Raw genomic sequence first — 22221 nt, 5'->3', positions numbered from 1 at the left:
GTTTCAAATGGCAAACTGATGCTAAAATATTAAGGTCACATTCATGGTCATTGAAAGTCAGTTTTAAGATCGGTGTGCAAAATTGTAGATGCCATCCAAATTTCAAGGCTGTATCTTGAAAGACAAGGAAGTAGGTCAGTAGGTCAAGGTCACAGTAAGGTGACCCCTAATCACTTGGGGTCATCAGGTAATTATACTTAAAAAGTCTAGGAAATACGATCTGATAATTTTCGAAGTAATTTTTCCTATATACATGTCATATAACAAATGACGCCCAGGGCGGGGCCTCTTTTCACCCCAGGGGCATAATTTGAACAATTGTGTTAGAGGATCACTAGACAATGCTACATACTAAATATCAAAGGCCTAGGCCTTGAACTTTCAGACAAGATTTAAAAAAAAAAAATTTCCCTATATAAGTCTATGTTAAACTTGGGACCCCTAGGGTGGGGCCTCTTTTCAACCCAGGAGCATAATTTGAACAATTTGGTAGAGGAACACTAGGCAAGGCAACAAACCAAATATCAAAAGCCTATGTCTTGCAGTTTCAGACAAGAAGATTTTTAAAGTTTTTTTTCCTATATGTCTATGTAAAACTTGAGACCCCCTGGGGCAGGGCCTCTTCCCACCCCAGGGTAATAATTTGAACAGTTTTGGTAGAGGACCACACGGCAATGCTACATACCAAATATCAAAGGCCTAGGTCTTGTGGTTGTAGACAAGAAGATTTTTAAAGTTTTCTCCTATATAATTCTATGTAAAGCTTGGGACCCCTGGGACAAGGCCTCTTTTCACCAAAGGGGCACAATTTGAACACTCTTCATAGAGGACCATTAGATGATGTCACAAGCCAAATAACAAGGCTTTACGCCTTGAGGTTTTGGACAATAAGTTTTTTAAAGCTTTTCCTTTCGGTTGCCATGGCAACCAGAGTTCTGCATGGAATTCAATTCTTTGAACAATCTTTAAAGGGGGCCACCCAAGGATCATTCCTGTGAAGATTGGTATAATTCTGCCCAGTGGTTTTCAAGAAGAAGATTTTTTTATAAAATGACGGACAACGCACGTCACACAACGGACACTGTGTGGTCACAAAAGCCCACTATGAGCTAAAAAACCATACCCTTTTGCTTTTGTATCTTTATGTGGAGTGGGGCGGGTCCTGAGACTGCAGAGAACTTTTCACAAATTTTGCTACGTTGGAGAAGAAAAGTTCTAAGTTTTTTTTTTTATAATTTTTCATGTTATTTCCCAAGAACATTGCCATCTACCTATATGCCAAGTTTGACGTCAATACAAATGTGGTTAGAGAACACAAATTGTTTCCCCATAGACTTCCATTATAACATTATGGCGTGTACGGCCTTCCATAAATCAAAACATGTATATTCAATCACATATTTTTCAAGAACTATCTTAGTTCCACCAAAATGTGAATGAGATGACCCCCTGTTTACATCATTGTCATGGCAGGAGAAATTCATTTGATGAAACTTTTTTCCAATACACATAAAATGTAGCAAATTTTGTCAAAGTGTATAATGAAATACTGTAAATTATGCAGTAAAAATATTCAATTTTGAAACAAGAGGACCATGATGGTCCTGAATCGCTCAACTCTTCCCACATGACCCAGTTTTGAGTATGAAGTCGTTTCTTCTATTATAAATTTGACTGACACGTAACAACACAAGTTTAACGTTTTAAGTATACTTTATTTATTACCACAGTGGCATCTCAAGCTAACTAACTTACAAACATGTTGAACTTTCCTTAAAAAAGAAAAACTAATTAGTATATGTCAATGGCTATGCTCTAGTGAACATTGGTCGAGAACCAGAGGCACCCAAAATGTAAAGCTAGTCTTTGCATTATCGCAAGAAGATTTAAAGTTTTTTCCTATAAGTCATTAAACTTGAACCCTGGCAGCTCTTCCCACCCCGGGTACATAATTTAACAGTTTGTAAGGACCCACGCAACTACAGTACCAATATCAAAGGCCTAGGTCTTAGGTTGTAACAAGAAGATTTTTAATTTTCTTCCTATATAATTCATGTAAAGTTGGACCCGGGACATAGCCTCTTTCACCAAAGGGCACAATTTGAACCTCTTCATAAGACAATAGATGATTTTTACAAGCAAATAACAGGCTTACCTGAGTTTTGGACAAAAGTTTTAAAGCATTTCCTTCTGTCCATGCAAACAAGTTTGCATGGAATTCAATTCTTTGAACATCTTTAAAAGGGGCCACCCAAGACATTCCGTGAAATGTATAATTCTGCCCATGGTTTGTCAAGAAGTAAGATTTTTTTATAAAATGACTGACAACCACGTCCAAAACGACACTGTGGTCACAAAAGCCACTATTTGAGCTAAAAAACCAACCCTTTTGCTTTTGTATCTTTAGTGAGTGGCGGTCCTGAAAGGCAGAGTAACTTTCACAAAATTTGCTACGTGGAAGTAAAGTTTCTAATTTTTTTTTTAAATTTTTCCAGTTTTTCCAGACATTGCCATACTACCTATAGCAAGTTGACGTCAAAAAATTTGGCAATTGACCGATTAGAACTTGCACTTAATTTATTTTGTTTACCAATTCCAGTTAGTAACACTTACCCGATATCATTCAACCATTATGGTCGTGTCACGCAATTACCACATAAATCAAAACTTATATCAATCACTATTTTTCAAGAACTATCTTAGTTCCACCAAAATGTGAATGAGAGACTCCGTTTACCATTGTCCGGTCAGGAGAAATTCAATTTGATGAACTTTTTCGCAATTACACAAAAATGTAGCAATTTTGCTCAAGGTATGATCAAATACTGTAAATTAGCAGAAAATATTCCATATTTGAAACCAGAGGACCATAATGTCTGAATCGCTCACACTCTCCCACAATGACCCAATTTTGAGTAGAAGTCTTTCTTTTATTATTTGACTGACACTAACACCAATTTAACGTTTAAGTATACTATTTATACCCGTGCTCTAAGGCTAACTACTACAAACATTTTCGTTCTATATGAGGAAAACTAATTAGGGTAATGTCATAGGCTACTTCTAGTGACAGACTATACCAGCCCATGTACTAGTCGCTTTCTGACTTTATCTGAGCAAGGTACATATACTTGACATACTTTGTCCATTCCATCCCCGACTATCTAAACTTAATTATACTAGATCAAAACCATTCACTGTCAATAGGTAACACAACAAATTTTTTTTCTTTTGTACATACACAATGTTAATAATTTTAGTTAGAACAGAGAAAATCGTATTTAATCATAAGTTAATCCCAAATTATTTGGTAGAAAAACCCCATTATCCCACATGACATAGTGACCTAGTTTTTGAGCTCATGTGACCCAGTTTTGAACTTGAACTAGATATTATCAAGATAAAAATTCTGACCAATTTTCATGAAGATCCATTGAAAAATATGGTCTCTAGAGAGGTCACAAGGTTTTTCTATTATTTGACCTATTGACCTAGTTTTCGAAGGTACGTGACCCTGTTTTGAACTTTACCTAGATATCATCAAGGTGAACATTCTCACTAATTTTCATGAAGATCTCATGAAAAATATGGCTTCTAGAGAGGTCACAAGGTTTTTCTATTTTTATACCTACTGGCCAAGTTTTTTACCGCACGTGACCCAGTTTTGAAACTGACCTAGATATCATCAAGGTGAACATTCAGATCAATTTTCATGAAGATCCATTGAAAAATATGGCCTCTAGAGAAGTCATAAAATTTTAATAATTTTAGACCTACTGACCTAGTTTTTGACCGCAGTTGACCCAGTTTCAAACTTGACCTAGATATCATCAAGATGAACATTCAGACCAACTTTCATACAGATCCCATGAAAAGTATGGCCTCTAGAGAGGTCACAAGGTTTTTTTATTATCTGACCTACTGACCTAGTTTTTTAAGGCACGTGACCCAGTTTCAAACTTGACCTAGATATCATCAAGGTGAACAGTCTGACCACTTTTATTGGAGATCCATTCACAAGTATGGCCTCTAGAGAGGTCACAAGGTTTTTCTATTTTTAGACCTAATGACCTAGTTTTTGACCGCACATGACCCTGTTTCGAACTTGACCTAGATATCATCAAGATGAACATTCAGACCAATTTTCATACAGATCCCATGAACAAGAGGACTATGATGGTCCTGAATCGCTCACCTCTTCCCACATGACCCAGTTTTGAGTATAACGTCGTTTTTTCTATTATTTGATATAGTGACCTAGTTTTTGAGCTCATGTGACCCAGTTTTGAATTTGACCTAGATATTATCAAGATAAAAATTCTGACCAATTTTCATGAAGATCCATTGAAAAATATGGTCTCTACAGAGGTCACAAGGTTTTTCTATTATCTGACCTATTGACCTAGTTTTCGAAGGTACGTGACCCTGTTTTGAACTTTACCTAGATATCATCAAGGTGAACATTCTCACTAATTTTCATGAAGATCTCATGAAAAATATGGCCTCTAGAGAGGTCACAAGCTTTTTCTATTTTAATACCTACTGGCCTAGTTTTTGACCGCATGTGACCAAGTTTCGAAACTGACCTAGATATCGTCAAGGTGAACATTCAGATCAATTTTCATGAAGATCCATTGAAAAATATGGCCTCTAGAGAGGTCAAAAGATTTTAATAATTTTAGACCTACTGACCTAGTTTTTGACCGCAGTTGACCCAGTTTCAAACTTGACCTAGATATCATCAAGATGAACATTCAGACCAATTTTCATACAGATCCCATGAAAAGTATGGCCTCTAGAGAGGTCACAATATTTTTTTATTATTTGACCTACTGACCTAGTTTTTTAAGGTACGTGACCCAGTTTCAAACTTGGCCTAGATATCACCAAGGTGAACAGTCTGACTAATTTTTATGGAGATCCATTCACAAGTATGGCCTCTAGAGAGGTCACAAGGTTTTTCTAATTTTAGACCTACTGACCTAGTTTTTGTCTGCACATGACCCTGTTTCGAACTTGACCTAGATATCATCAAGATGAACATTCAGACCAATATTCATACAGATCCCATGAAAAATATGGCCTCTAGAGAGGTCACAAGGTTTTTCTATTATTTGACCTACTGACCTAGTTTTTGACGGCACGTGATCCACTTTCGAACTTGACCTAGATATCATCAAGATGAACATTCAGACCAACTTTCATACAGATCCCATGAAAAATATGGCCTTTAGAGAGGTCACAAGGTTTTTCTATTATTTGACCTACTGACCTAGTTTTTGACGGCACGTGACCCAGTTTCGAACTCGACCTAGGTATCATCAAGCTGAACGTTCTGACCAATTTTCATGAAGATCTTGTGAAATATATGGCCTCTAGAGAGGTCACAAGGTTTTTCTATTTTTAGACCTACTGACCTAGTTTTTGATGGCACGTGACCCAGTTTCAAACTTGACCTAGATATCATCAAGATGAACATTCTGACCAATTTTCATGAAGATTTTGTGATATATATGACCTCTAGAGAGGTCACAAGGTTTTTCTATTTTTAGACCTACTGACCTAGTTTGTGATGGCACGTGACCCAGTTTCGAACTTGACCTACACATCATCAAGATGAACATTCAGACCAACTTTCATACAGATCCCATGAAAAATATGGCCTTGAGAGAGGTCACAAGGTTTTTCTATTATTTGACCTACTGACCTAGTTTTAGATGGCACGTGACCCAGTTTCAAACTCGACCTAGATATCATCAAGGTGAACGTTCTGACCAATTTTCATGAAGATCTTGTGAAATATATGGCCTCTAGAGAGGTCACAAGGTTTTTCTATCTTTAGACCTACTGACCTAGTTTTTGACGGCACGTGACCCAGTTTCGAACTTGACCTAGATATCATCAAGGTGAACATTCTGACCAATTTTCATGAAGATCTTGTGAAATATATGACCTCTTGAGAGGTCACAAGGTTTTTCTATTTTTAGACCTACTGACCTAGTTTTTGATGGCACGTGACCCAGTTTCGAACTTGACCTAGATATCATCAAGATGAACATTCTGACCAACTTTCATAAAGATCCCATGAAAAATGTGACCTCTAGAGTGGTCACAAGCAAAAGTTTACGGACGCATGGACGCACGGCGGACACCGCGCGATCACAAAAGCTCACCTTGTCACTTTGTGACAGGTGAGCTAAAAATGTGGCCTTTAGAGAGGTCACAAGGTTTTTCTATTATTTGACCTACTGACCTAGTTTTTGAAGGCACATCTCCCACTTTCGAACTTGACCTAGATATCATTAAGATGAACATTCAGACCAACTTTCATACAGATCCCATAAAAAATATAGCCTCTAGAGAGGTCACAAGGTTTTTCTATTATTTGACCTACTGACCTAGTTTTTGATGGCACGTGACCCACTTTCAAACCTGACCTAGATATCATCAAGGTGAACATTCTGACCAATTTTCATGAAGATCTCGTGAAATATATGGCCTCTAGAGAGGTCACAAGGTTTTTCTATTTTTAGACCTACTGACCTTGTTTTTGACCGCACGTGACCCGGTTTCGAATTTGACCTAGATATCACCAAGACGAACATTCAGACCAACTTTCATACAGATCCCATGAAAAATATGGCCTTTCGAGAGGTCACAAGGTTTTTCTATTATTTGAACTACTGACCTAGTTTTTGACGGCACGTGACCCAGTTTCGAACTTGACCTAGATATCATCAAGGTGAACGTTCTGACCAATTTTCATGAAGATCTTGTGAAATATATGGCTTCTAGAGAGGTCACAAGGTTTTACTATTTTAAGACCTACTGACCTAGTTTTTGAAGGTACGTGACCCAGTTTCGAACTTGACCTTGATATCATCAAGGTGAACATTCTGACCAATTTTCATGAAGATCTTGTGAAATATATGGCCTCTAGAGAGGTCACAAGGTTTTTCTATTTGTAGACCTACTGACCTAGTTTTTGATGGCACGTGACCCAGTTTCGAACTTGACCTAGATATCATCAAGATGAACATTCTGACCAACTTTCATAAAGATCCCATGAAAACTGTGACCTCTAGAGTGGTCACAAGCAAAAGTTTACGGACGGACGCACGGACGACGGACACCGCGCAATCACAAAAGCTCACCTTGTCACTTTGTGACAGGTGAGCTAAAAAAATAATCACTTCTTGGGTTTGTTTACATGACTGACCAATCATAACGCACAGACGCTACCTTATTCCTAGGTATACACTTACCTCATTCCCAGTAAGTTCCCTGTACTTTTTTGAATTGGTGGTCTCTGACCTATAGATGAATGTTTCGTTTCATCTTTTCCCATTTCACAGTTTTATTGTTAAGCACGATCCAATACCAATTGTTTTACAAAGTTTCATCAAGAAACGTTCAGTTTTAAGATAGATATAGACAGTTTACTAAGGTCACCCCCTGTCGATGTACAGGCCCAGATTCAGAGCCTGTCGTCATTTTATTGCAATTTTTTGCGAAAATTTAAGTTATCGGCATAAGATTTTGTTTGGAAGCTGAAATATGATTCATTCTGTAAGAAATAGAAATAAAGTCTATAAATTTTGATCATTCTCTGACATTACAGAGATAAAAATGAGCCTTTTTGGTCCAAAAACTCAGATGAAAATGGGCACACCTGTCAAACAGAGGCCAAATTTTTTTAAATATTCAAATTTCACGCTTATTTTTGTACGAAAACGTCTTTCTACATTATCTGCAACAGATTTGTGACCATTAACATTACCCGTGATGGCTTTCGACAAAAATCACGATTAGCTCTTATATAGGTTAGAGAACACCAATTGTTTTCCCACAGACTTCCGTTATAACATTATGGCGTGTACGGCCTTCCATAAATCGGAACATGTATATACATCACATATTTTTCAAGAACTATCTTAGTTCCACCACAGGGTTTTTTTTTCCCTTTATAACAGGGGCCGTTTATAGGCCCCTTCCCCTCAGAAAATTTCTTTAAAATCATGCAGATTTCCCCAAAAATTGACTTTACATCAGGTTTTTTATTCCCCTTTGCCCAAATACCGAGTTGTTTTTTTCCCCAAATCAGAGGCCCTCCTGGTAAAAAAAACCCTGCACCAAAATATCAGACGAAAAATATATGAATAGTGATACTTTATTTAAGTAATTTTCGTGTGAATGAGATGACCCCCACTTTACAGGGATTTTTTAAGGCTGATTATAGGGCCGAATATGGGCCCCATCCCAATTTCAAAAATTTGCTTATTTTCCCAATTCTTAGGTTTAAATTTCCCAAAATGTTACTGACCCTTGAGTGTCTGCGAGCTTCTCACTGAAGAAATACCAGAAAATTAGGTAGACACTTTCAAAAGACAAAAAATATAAAACAAGAGATCACAGAGTGATCTTGGCGCCCACCAATGTGTCATTTTTGTGTGTTCCAAATTTCAAGACTTACTGACTAGCTCAAGGTCAAATTTCATTTCCGTACACAACACTGTGCATGTGGTCTAAATTCGAAAGCTGTAACTTGAGAAATGTGAAAGTAGGTCACTAGATCAATTTCAAGGACAAAGTTCTTTGTACACAAAACTATGCATGTGCATCAATTTTGAAGACTGTAGTTTGAGAAATTTGAAAGTAGGTCACTAGGTCAATCTTAAGGTCAAAGTTTATTTCGGTACACAAACTTATGCAAGTGGTCCAAATTTGAAGGCTGTAGCTTGAGAAATGAGAAAGTAGGTCACTAGGTCAAAATCAAGGTAAAATTTCACTTCACAACACAAATCTATGCATGTGGTCCAAATTTGAAGCCTGATCCTTCAAAAATGTGAACGTAGGTCACTAGGTCAATATCAAGGTCAAAGTTTGGTTCGGTTCACAATCCTATTCATGTGGTCAAAATTTGAAGCCTATAGCTACAGAAATCTGGAAGTAGGTCACTAGGTCAATCTTAAGGTCAGTTCATTTCCGTACACAAAACTATGCAAGTGGTCCAAATTTGAAGGCTGTAGCTTGAGAAATGTGAAAGTAGGTCACTAGGTCAAAATCAAGGTCAAATTTTATTTCGGAATACAAAACTATGCATGTGGTCCAAATTTGAAGCCTGTACCTTCAAAAATGTGAAAGTAGGTCACTAGGTCGATGTAAAGGTCAAAGTTTGTTTCGGTACACAAAACCACGCATGTGGTCCAAATTTGAAGGCTGTAGCTTGAGAAATGTGAAAGTAGGTCACTAGGTCAAAATCAAGGTCAAATTTTATTTCGTATTACAGAACTATGCATGTGGTCCAAACTTGAAGCCTGTACCTTCAAAAATGTGAAAGTAGGTCACTAGGTCGATGTAACGGTCAAAGTTTGTTTCGGTACAATTACCATGCAGGTGGTCCAAATTTGAAGGCTGTAGCTTGAGAAATGTGAAAGTAGGTCACTGGGTCAAAATCAAGGTCAAATTTCATTTCGGAACACGAAATTATGCATGTGGTCCAAATTTGAAGCCTGTACCTTCAAAAATGTGAAAGTAGGTCACTAGGTCAATGTCAAGGTCAAAGTTTATTTCAGTGCACAAAACTATGCATGTGGTCCAAATTTGAAGGTTGTAGCTACAGAAATGTGAAAGTAGGTCACTAGGTCAAAATCAAGGTCAACTCATGTCAAGGTTCATCTTGCCACTCAAAACCATACATGTGGTCCAAATTTGAATGTTGTAGGTTATTGACAAGAAGTTTTTATAAGCTTTTCCCTATATAAGTCTATATGAACCATGTGACCCCCAGGCGGGGCCATATTTGACCCTAGGGGATAATTTCAACAAACTTGGTAGAGAACCACTAGACGATGCTACATTACAAATATCAAAGCCCTAGGCTTTGTGGTTTGGACAAGAAGATTTTCAAAGTTTTTCCCTATATATGTCTATGTAAACCATGTGACCCCCGGGGCGGGGCCATATTTGACCCTAGAGGGATAATTTGAACAATCTTAGCTGAAGACCACTAGATGATGTCACATACAAAATATCAAAGCCCTAGGCCCTGTGGTTTTGGACAAGAGGTTTTTCAAAGTTTTTCCCTATATAAGTCTATATAAACCATGTGACCCCGGGGCGGGGCCATATTACACCCCAGGGAAATAATTTGAATCATATTGGTAGAAGACTACTAGATGATGCTTCATACCAAATATCAAAGCCCTAGGCTCTGTGGTTTGGGGCAAGAAGATTTTGAAAGTTTTTCCCTATATAAATCTATGTAAATTATAGAAATAAACAAAGGGCTGTAACTTACTAAAAATTTGTTGAACCAGTCTGATTTTCAGGGGGACACAACTAGGGTACCAATACATCATTCTGACAAAGTTTGGTCAAAATCCCCCTGGTAGTTTCTGAGGAGATGCGATAACGAGAAATTGTTAACGGAAGGACGGACGGAATGACGGACGGACGGAAGGACGACGGACAACGGGCGCAGAGTGATTTGAAAAGCCCACCATCTGATGATGGTGGGCTAACAAAAGACTTGTAATATGACATCAAACAATAACAATGCTGAAATAAAGATTGTACGATTGTAAAACTTATTTTTTGTATTTCCCAATTTTCAGGTTTTACGCGCCATTTTTCCCAACTGAATGGGCCCCAGACCCCAGTTTCTAAATGGTAAAAAAATCCCTGGTTTACATCGTTGTCATGGCGGGAGAAATTCATTTGATGAAACTTTTTTCCAAAACACATAAATTGTAGCAAATTTCTTGGGTTTGTTTATATGACTGACCAATCAGAACGCACAGACGCTACCTTATTCCCAGGTATACACTTACCTCATTCCCAGTAAGTTCCCTGTACTTTTTTGAATTGGTGGTCTCTGACCATGTACATGGTTATGCTCCAACACAAATTATGACAGATGCGCCACATTTAGTGACCTTGGCCAAGATGAGGTAACAGATTCTATGAAATACTAACCTGCAGTTTTTGGAACAACATCTCCTCTCAACTGAAAAGATAAAATGAAATTGTCAGTATGTTTCCCATATTTTTTATTTGAAATAAAAAGATGCAACAAGCAAATTCGATGAATAAGTATGCCCCCCCCCCCCCCCCCCCCCCCCCCCCCCCCCCCCCCCGGCCGAAAGGGTTTGTGAGTAGTGGCAAAAAAATATATCCGGCAAAAAGTTAAGGATTTTACTAATAAGCAAATAATTTCATTAGTCAAGAACAATTTAAGGTTCAAGTAAAGGCTTTTGAAACCACCCCTCAGGTGAATTTTTGTTTTAGTTTTTTACGCCACATAGGCCTTGGTCTATCATAAATAATACACCAAATTATTCATAATAAATAGAAGAAACTATTAAGACAGGTTATTCCCTTTTAGACAACACATTTTGTCTTATATCACATGTGCTTTGACTGTTCGGACAGTTCATGTTCTATTTTGTAGAAGATATCAAACTTCTTTTTCAAAAGTATTTTGTTATTACTTTTCTTATAATTGTGTGTCTTAACATGTTTGTCCAGTTACACCAGGGGTTGGAAGTGTTAAAAACCATGTACATTTCAAAAAAAAATGCAGACATTGCAAAATGAAAGTGAAAGTAGAGCTGCCTTATTGACAAAAAACTGCAGTATTTCAACAAATATAAAACTATTTTTCATTTCCCGGAGTACCTAGATAAGTATGTAAGACACACAACAAAAACAAATTTAGAGAAAAAATATGTTTGAAAAAGACATTTGATATTTTGTACAAAATATAATGTTGACAGTTGAAGTACATGTTTTGTAAGACAAAATACATATATTACCAAACAAGGTGACCTCTATATAAAGTATTTTCTACTTCTTCAGAACAACTCCATATATTCATGTTCAGGGTTTTCATTTAGAGCCGGCAGCCGGCCAGATTGACCGTCTCAAATCGAAATCGGGCCGCCTCAAATCCCAAAAGTTGACAAGAGGGCCATGATGGCTCTATATAGCTCACCTGTTAATGCACTTGAGGACAAGAAGGTCCTCAGAAAAAATATCCAAGTCCAAAGGACAGGAACAACAAAGGGAAGAAATTTAACCAAAAAGAAAAAAAAATTCTTACAAGGTACAGATATGTCAAAATACACCTAAAAATTGGAGGTACCATCCATGTTGTACCAAAGAAAAGTGGTCTCGGGTTTTCCCTACAGCCAATAATAAACAAGAGGACCATGATGGTCCTGAATCGCTCACCTCTTCCCACATTACCCAGTTTTGAGTATGACGTCGTTTCTTCTATTATTTGACATAGTGACCTAGTTTTTGAGCTCATGTGACCCAGTTTTGAACTTGAACTAGATATTATCAAGATAAAAATTCTGACCAATTTTCATGAAGATCCATTGAAAAATATGGTCTCTAGAGAGGTCACAAGGTTTTTCTATTATTTGACCTATTGACCTAGTTTTCGAAGGTAAGTGACCCTGTTTTGAACTTTACCTAGATATCATCAAGGTGAACATTCTCACTAATTTTCATGAAGATCTCATGAAAAATATGGCTTCTAGAGAGGTCACAAGGTTTTTCTATTTTTATACCTACTGGCCTAATTTTTGACTGCATGTGACCCAGTTTCGAAACTGACCTAGATATCACCAAGGTGAACATTCAGATCAATTTTCATGAAGATCCATTGAAAAATATGGCCTCTAGAGAGGTCAGGAGATTTTAAAAATTTTAGACCTACTGACCTAGTTTTTTACCACAGTTGACCCAGTTTCAAACTTGACCTAGATATCATCAAGATGAACATTCAGACCAACTTTCATACAGATCCCATGAAAAGTATGGCCTCTAGAGAGGTCACAAGGTTTTTTTTATTATTTGACCTACTGACCTAGTTTTTTAAGGCACGTGACCCAGTTTCAAACTAGACCTAGATATCATAAAGGTGAACATTCTGACCAATTTTCATGAAGATCCATTCATAAGTATGGCCTCTAGAGAGGTCACAATGTTTTTCTATTTTTAGACCTACTGACCTAGTTTTTGACTGCAGTTGACCCAGTTTCGAACTTGACCTAGATATCATCAAGATGAACATTCAGACCAATTTTCATACAGATCCCATGAAAAATATGGCCTTTAGAAAGGTCACAAGGTTTTTCTATTATTTGACCTACTGACCTAGTTTTTGAAGGCACGTGACCCACTTTCGAACTTGACCTAGATATCATCAAGATTAACATTCAGACCAACTTTCATACAGATCCCATGAAAAATATGGCCTCTAGAGAGGTCACAAGGTTTTTCTATTATTTGACCTACTGACCTAGTTTTCGATGGCACGTGACCCAGTTTCGAACTTGACCTAGATATCATCAAGATGAACATTCTGACCAATTTTCATGAAGATCTCATGAAATATATGGCCTCTAGAGAGGTCACAAGGTTTTTCTATTTTTAGACCTACTGACCTAGTTTTCGATGGCACGTGACCCAGTTTCGAACTTGACCTAGATATCATCAAGATGAACATTCTGATCAACTTTCATACAGATCCCATGAAAAATATGGCCTTAAGAGAGGTCACAAGGTTTTTCTATTATTTGACCTACTGACCTAGTTTTTGAGGGCACGTGACCCAGTTTCTAACTTGACCTAGATATCAACAAGGTGAACGTTCTGACCAATTTTCATGAAGATCTTGTGAAATATGTGGCCTCTAGAGAGGTCACAAGGTTTTTCTATTTTTAGACCTACTGACCTAGTTTTTAATGGCACGTGACCCAGTTTCGAAATTGACCTAGATATCATCAAGGTGAACGTTCTGACCAATTTTCATGAAGATCTTGTGAAATATATGGCCTCTAGAGAGGTCACAAGGTTTTTCTATTTTTAGACCTACTGATCTAGTTTTTGAAGGCACGTGACCCAGTTTCGAACTTGACCTAGATATCATCAAGGTGAACATTCTGACCAATTTTCATGAAGATCTTGTGAAATATATGACCTCTAGAGAGGTCACAAGGTTTTTCTATTTTTAGACCTACAGACCTAGTTTTTGATGGCACGTGACCCAGTTTCGAACCTGACCTAGATATCATCAAGATGAACATTCTGACCAATTTTCATAAAGATCCCATGAAAATGTGACCTCTAGAGTGGTCACAAGCAAAAGTTTACGGACGCACGGACGGATGACGGACACCGCGCGATCACAAAAGCTCACCTTGTCACTTTGTGACAGGTGAGCTAAAAAAGTTACTAAAAATATGCTATTTATAGTAACGTAAAAGGGAAGTAATTAAACAAGAGGACCATGATGGTCCTGAATCGCTCACCTATCCCCACATGACCTAGTGTTGAACTGAGTATGACGTCGTTATTTCTATTATTTGACATAGTGACCTAGTTTTTGAGCACATGTGACCTAGATATCATCAAGATAAAAAATTCTGACCAATTTTCATGAAGATCCATTGAAAAATATGACCTCTAGAGAGGTCACAAGGTTTTTCTATTATTTGACCTAATGACCTAGTTTTTGAAGGCACGTGACCCACTTTTAACTTTACCTAGATATCATCAAGGTGAACATTCTCACCAATTTTCCTGTAGATCTCATGAAAAATATGGCCTCTAGAGACGTCATAAGGTTTTTCTATTTTTAGACCTACTGACCTAGTTTTTGACCGCACCTGACCCAGTTTCAAACTTGACCTAGATATCATCAAGGTGAACATTCTGACCAATTTTCATGAAGATCTCTTGAAAAATATGGCCTCTAGAGAGGTCACAAGGTTCTTCTATTTTTAGATCTACTGACCTAGTTATTGACCGCACGTGAACCAGTTTCCAACTTGACCTAGATATCATCAAGGTGAACATTCTGACTAATTTTCATAAAGATCCCATGAAAAATATGGCCTCTAGAGAGGTCACAAAGTTTTTCTATTTTCAGACCTACTGACCTAGTTTTTGACCGCACGTGACCCAGTTTCAAACTTGACCTAGATATCATCAAGGTGAACATTCTGACCAATTTTCATGAAGATCTCTTGAGAAATATGGCCTCTAGAGAGGTCACAAGGTTTTTCTATTTTTAGACCTACTGACCTAGTTTTTGACCCCACGCGACCCAGTTTCGAACTTGACCTAGATATCATCAAGGTGAACATTCTGACCAATTTTCATGAAAATCCATTGAGAAAGATGGCCTCTAGAGAGGTCACAAGGTTTTTCTATTTTTAGACCTACTGACCTAGTTTTTGACCGCACGTGACCCAGTTTCGAATTTGACCTAGATATCATCAAGATGAACATTCTGACCAACTTTCATAAAGATCCCATGAAAAATGTGACCTCTAGATTGGTCACAAGCAAAAGTTTACAAACGCACGGACGGACGACGGACACCGCACGATCACAAAAGCTCACCTTGTCACTTTGTGACAGGTGAGCTAAAAATAAGTCTGACAAACATCAGCTGTTTTTATCATTTTATTCAGTGACAAATATGAGGAAAGACTTCAATCTGTATAATCACTAGTATAAGAAAAACAAAGTTTTATTCAAAACACTAATTTTAGTATATCTGTATGACCCCCAAAATTTGAAAATGACCCCCACATGTGAAACACTGGGGGTCACAATGACCCTTATTTTCAAAAGCCAAGGGAAAACAGTGTGTCTGAAACTTGATGGGCCCCATAACCTCATAGTGGTGAACATGTATATGAAGTTTGTTTGAAAAAAATCTAAAATAAGGAATGTTGTTTTTTTTTTTTTGGGGGGGGGGGGGGGGGGGGGGATGGGGGGGGAGGTGTGTGATCAAGGTAAGGGTGCGACCGGGTGTGGGTACACAACTTCACATGTTTACAATAAATATTCATGGAAAAGAATGAAAGAAATTCTACAAAACGGTAAGTTTGTTATGTACAAATATGTGGATTTTTATACAATTAAAGGGCAATAACTCTTAATTTACAAATAAATCCAAATGAAATTGTGTGTACACAACCACATTATGGTGATCTAAATTCTGTTTAAGTTTCATAGTTCTAGGTCAAATATATCAAAAGTCATGATTAGTGATGGGCCGATTAGCGGATATAATCGATTGACGGCTAGAAAATTCCAACCGATTCCGATGATCGATTATGTTTTCTCAGAGTCGATAGCGGGTACGAATCTACACGGGTATGAACGAAGGTTTCCGAAGGGAAATACGGTGCGTGAGAATTTATGTATACCTAATATCCGAAATATGGACTACCTGCAGGCATAACGGATAAAACAGAAGTATGCCGACACTCAAACGTTTCAGTTATCCAATGAAAATGGATTTAACATCTTACAGTTAGGATCAGCTGTTAACATGGCAGCGTCCACAGCGTCAATAAAAATGGGGCCAAATAAATTAGCGAAACTTTGATAAATTTTCGTATTTTACAACGGTATGCCTGAGGGAATTTATCTGTTGAAACTGGACACTAATGCCGTCAAATTTCCGTGTCCATGACGTAATTTCAATGGAAAGAACTTTGGTGTTTTTATATGCAGTTGTCGTCGAGTTGTCATGATTTTTTTGGTCAAAATTCAGTTTACCCCGTATCGCTGACCAGTAATCATTTGGAAACAGATTAAACTTTGATTTTTATCTGATCACATTTTACCAAGCTTCATGACATTGTTATATGCCATAGCAACAAGTAGTTGGAACATGGTGCTACTCAGTAGTGTCAGGCTATGGTAACCATTGTATGAAAATATTAATATTACCGAAAAATAACTGAATTCATTAAATGATTTTCTACAATTAATATTTTTGTCAGCCAGAGAAAGACTGTACTGCCTTGCTGTATGCTCGATATGTTACAGGTATACCAGTCAACTGTCACAAATGACAGCTATATGATACATGTATTTAAACCAGATTGCAATTTATTGTTGTTTCCCTGTCTTACTAAACAAGTTTCTGTTTACCATAAACCAGATTTAAAACATCTGATTAATGGTAGTTCTTTATTTTTCAAGAGCATAATTGTGAATTGTAAAACTGTCATTTTAAATACATGACTATCTGAATAAACAAGTATGAAAATAAATAACATTCAACCGATTATTTTTCCGATACATCGCATCGGTTTGCTAACCGATTCCAACCGATAATCGGTTGGAGTTTTCCAACCGATGTCCCATCACTAGTTATGATGCAGAAATTGCCATATTTATAGTACCCTATATAGTTAACACTAGAAACTTCTAAGGGCCATAACTCTGGTGTTACTTGGGCAATCTGACTGAAACTTGACGGGCCGCAAGAACTCATTGTGGTGAACACGTATATGAAGTTTTAAATAAATATTCCAAACCATTTCCTAGATATGGCTCCGGACGGACGGACGGACAACGCCAAAACTATATCCCTCCGACTTTCGTCGGGGGATAACAAAATGTCACATTGCACAAATGTGTTGATTAATTTACAAACATACTTAGTTATTCGCTTTGCTGAATAATTCGAAAATAATTTTCATCCGAATTTAACTCTACCGCAGGACGTATTACCGTTTCCGGTCCTGGCGTGTATAAACAAAAACCTACTATTGGCACCATGCTTGCGCGAAGAAACAGTTCCATTATGATTATATTTGATATAAATTTTACAAAAAAGAAATTATTAGAATCGAAATAATTTATAGCAAAACAGTGCTTTATCAATATCACTATTTATACACTCGGGCGGTTATACGTCGTCCGAAATAATTTCACTCGGGCTGTGCCCTCGTGAAATTAATATGTAAGACTTATAACCGCCCATCGTGTATAAATAGTGATAAAGCACTGTTTTGCTATAAATTATTTCTTAAATAAAACATGCTTAAACCTAGAAAAGAAGTTCCTGAATTCAAATATAGACTGGTTGCATATTTAAAATACAGACTAATATAGGGCTACGGACTCTACACAATATGTTTCATCCCTGCTTCAGTCAACAGTACACAAAATTATGCAAAAAAATTCCTTTCTTCAGCTATCTGGTTCCTTGTTACAGGTCTCATGTTTGATATGTTTGTTTCTTTACATTATCTGGAAATAGATTGGTAAATGTAACAGAAACGGGACTCGTTATGGAAGTGTAGAGTCCGTAGGCCCCTTGTATAACATTTTCTTGTATTTATTATCAATATATAAATACTTTGTTAATACAATTTTTATTATAAGTCTGATACAGTGTATCCTTAACCGTACTTTATGATACTAAACAAACATCAATATGCATTAGATCTGTAAGATTAATGTTGGAAATTGGCAAAAATATAATTAATTTATTACAATTATATCTTTTTTCCCATTATACTGTTTACTATCATCATCTTAGATGTTTGAAAGAATGACGCTCTTTTGTTATATCATAAAATGAGAAAAATTATTAGTATTAGATATGATTATTGCATAAAAAATTCTGATTTAGTTGCATAAATATGGCTACGGACAACCATTTTTTGTTCAAAACTTTTTCTGCTTCTTCTCTGAAGAAATGTCTTTTCTGTAGTTAGTATGTGGGCTAACATGAAAGTAATCAAAGGTTCATTTTTATATTGCTCTTGTTTTTGTGCAAGCGGTACACTGTTGAAAATGGGGCTACTGACTCTACAAAAAAATGTCAAGATTCAGCTATCATTTTTCAGAAAATAATGTAGTGCAAATCAATATCTTGCTTTTAGATGCTGGCAAATGTGTTTCTTTTTCATGATTATAATGATTATATCTGCCCGTTTAAAGAATAACTTTGGTATTCCCTTTGTAGAAACAGAGCAGGTAAAAACCATCAACGCATAACGAAGTGATGGATTTAGTTATTTATAAATATCTTGAATATTTTTGGACCAATTTCAAATCTGTAAAAAGTATGTCTAACCTGAATGTCATTTGAAAATTGAAAACTTGAAATAATAACTGTAACAAACTAAAATAGTAATTAAATAAATGGTCAAAAAGTAATGAATTTTCCGTGCAACAGCATAACGATTAAAAATGAGCCATTTTTATACTCTCCAACCCTTGTAAATAACAAGAGCTGTCCGTAAGACAGCCAAGCTCGATTTTTCGAAATATTGTCACAGAAGTAGGAAATTATTACCCAAAATGTTAAATATCAAAAGAGTTTTAAGTTCGAAAGGGGACATAATCTGACCAAAATGCATATCAGAGTTATGGGACTTGATGCTATCAACTAGTTTTATAACCCCGAAGAAACATGTTAAGTTTCAATTCCATATCTGCATTAGTTTTGGAGATAAAAACTTACATGTACAATGTAAAACTTTAACCAGAATTTTCTAAGTCCAAAAGGGGGCATAATTTGCCCAAAATACATGTCAGAGTTATGGGACTTGATTCTGTCAACTAGTTTTATAACCCCGAAGACCCAAGTGAAGTTTCAATTCAATATCTGCATTAGCTTTGGAGATAGTAACTTGCATGTAAAACTTTAACCAGAATTTTCTAAGTCCAAAAGGGGGCATAATTTGCCCAAAATACATGTCAGAGTTATGGGACTTGATTCTGTCAACTAGTTTTATAACCCCGAAGACACATGTGAAGTTTCAATTCAATATCTGCATTAGTTTTGGAGATAGTAACTTGCATGTAAAACTTTAACCAGAATTTTCCAAGTCCAAAAGGGGGCATAATTTGCCCAAAATACATGTCAGAGTTATGGGACTTGACCCAGTGAGGTAGGTAATTGATCTAGAAAAAGAAAAAATAAGTTTTAAATCCATATGCCTTTTAGTAATAGCTGTATGTACTTGCACGCAAAACTTTAACCAGAATTTTCTAAGTCCAAAAGGGGGCATAATTTGGCCAAAATACATGTCAGAGTTATTGGACTTGACCTAGTGATGTAGGTAATTGATCTAGAAAAAGAAAAAATAAGTTTAAAATCTATATGCCTTTTGGTAATAGCTGTATGTACTTGCACGCAAAACTTTAACCAGAATTTTCTAAGTCCAAAAGGGGGCATAATTTGGCCATAATGAAGGTCAGAGTTATGGGACTTGCTGCTATCAACTAGTTTTATAACCCCGAAGACACATGTGAAGTTTCAATTCAATATCCACATTAGTTTTGGAGATAGTAACTTGCATGTAAAACTTTAACCAGAATTTTCTAAGTCCAAAAGGGGGCATAATTTGCTCAAAATACATGTTAGAGTTATGGAACTTGACCCAGTGAGGTTGGTAATTGACCTAGAAAAAGAATAAATAAGTTTCAAAGCTATATGCCTTTAAATGATAGCTGTATGTACTTGCATGCAAAAACTTAACCAAGGTGTGACGCCGACGCCGACGCCAGGGTGAGTAGAATAGCTAGACTATTCTTCGAATAGTCGAGCTAAAAAAATACTGAACAAAAGTATGACAAACCATACATCACCAGAAAGCCCTTATAAATAGATTTTTAAAAAAGAATAAGATGATATGGTATTCCTTAAATATTGTCAGAAATCAACATATAACACAGGGGAATATGAAAGTGCCCATTTATTTGCCGATAAGAGAGATTCACATTTTATTTTCATGTGACCCGCTGTTGGCAGTGATTCTCTATTGGCGAGTTGACTGTACCATAAAGGACTGAGAAGTCTGGGAGATAATTAATAATTTTAATATTTCTAGAAACTTTGATTATATATATTTAAATAATCTTAAATGAGAAAAAGTACTTAGGACATGGAGAAAGTAGGCTACTTGTATGATATAGCAAACTGTTTGATAGGGCCATTCATTTAGTGCTGGTACACCTTAGTCCGATCCGTCAATTTTCGTCTTTTTCGATGCTTTGGGTTATTAAACACGTTGACATTCGCAACAAAATGGCCGTTTCGTTTGAGTACACCTTCCATAGGTTTATTGTTTTACTTATTGTTTCAAAGCCAAGGAAGGCAAGAAATAGAAAAAATGTTAAAAATATTTAATGTTAGATTTATATCTGTCCATTTCAGTTATACAAACATCTCAATGTGTGTTATTAACACTATTAACATCAATTATAAACGGTGTTTTGTCTTACACTATGTAATAATGCCAGTTGGTAGTTTTACTGTATAAAACATGGTGGCCGATAACTATTGCAATAGTATCGCAATAGTAACCTGCAATGGAATAGTATTGCAATAGTTTTTCAGCAATATCAATAGTATTGCAATAGTCAAAATTCGCCTCAATAGTCACCCCTATAGATCTATAACCCTGTTCAATCAGAAAAAATAACTGAGTGAAGTTTATTAAAAGTTATTTCTGTATACGAGATTTATGGAAATGTGTTTGCGACATAGGAGTAGATATCTCCAAGAAATAAATGTTTTTTTCTGATCATCATCTTGACTACTCGGGTTTACTTTGAAAGATTTTTTAATACCCGTCACATGCTTTTTTAGTTAAATAATGTACTGATACCAGTTACAAGACCGATTCCAAATCGGCAAATTCCTTGTAAATTTCGAAGCATACATTTTTTTATTTATTCTAAATAATTTTTTATTACGTTTTGAATATTAGATAATTGTAATCAATCGTCTGTCACAATAAAATAGATTACCAGTAATTGCAACAGGGGTGCAAATTGATATAGTAAGTCTTTTTACGCTGAATTTGTTTGCAAATTAATTGACATTTCGTTTGCAGTAAGTTTTACTTCAGTAAATGCCTTCAGATTCTTCGGACAACAAAATAATTATTTTTTTAATTAATAATGAAAAAACGACTTCTAACAACGTATTGTTGGCGAAATATTGAATGTCGCAAGTTTTCTTTAACTCATTCTTTACGCACGACGCATTTATGCGTCGGTCGATTTTTATCTGTATACCGCGTGCCGCTTCTAGGCGGTGTTGTTACCTACATCTTGAAACCGCACGCTGCGTAAATGCGTCTTTACATTAATAGCTCTGAATTCCGCGTGACGCTTTCAGTCGTCGCATTTCATTGGTCTTAAATGAAACCTTAATGTTCTTTCTAATAAATTGGACCAATCAAATTTTTTGTTGCGTAACATTTTTAAAACATAAATAAAACCGGATGTTGTGAAAAAATAAATGTTTTCGTTGAAGAAAGCTGTAAAAGCGAGCGTCGTTCGAGTTATAATTTGTGATTTCTCGGAAGCCTGAATATTATGGGTGATTCTTTATATGATCGAAACAAAAAAAGAGATAAGTAAATAAATAAATGA

At 36.4% G+C, this 22221-nt stretch overlaps 1 protein-coding gene across 1 annotated transcript in view; it reads right to left on the bottom strand.

The window, feature by feature from the left end:
• Positions 1 to 22221, bottom strand: part of LOC123564636 (peptidyl-prolyl cis-trans isomerase-like) — a 51141-nt gene that overhangs the window by 25312 nt on the left and 3608 nt on the right. Inside the window, exon 2 of the mRNA XM_045358357.2 lies at positions 10978 to 11008. Coding sequence (XP_045214292.1) covers positions 10978 to 11008 — 31 coding nt within the window. The remainder of the gene's footprint in view (positions 1 to 10977; positions 11009 to 22221) is intronic.

This window comes from Mercenaria mercenaria, chromosome 2 (assembly GCF_021730395.1).
Source record: "Mercenaria mercenaria strain notata chromosome 2, MADL_Memer_1, whole genome shotgun sequence".
Classification (NCBI taxonomy): domain Eukaryota; kingdom Metazoa; phylum Mollusca; class Bivalvia; order Venerida; family Veneridae; genus Mercenaria; species Mercenaria mercenaria.
Note: the sequence above shows the minus strand (reverse complement) of the source record. Positions and strands in the feature narration are given on the sequence as shown.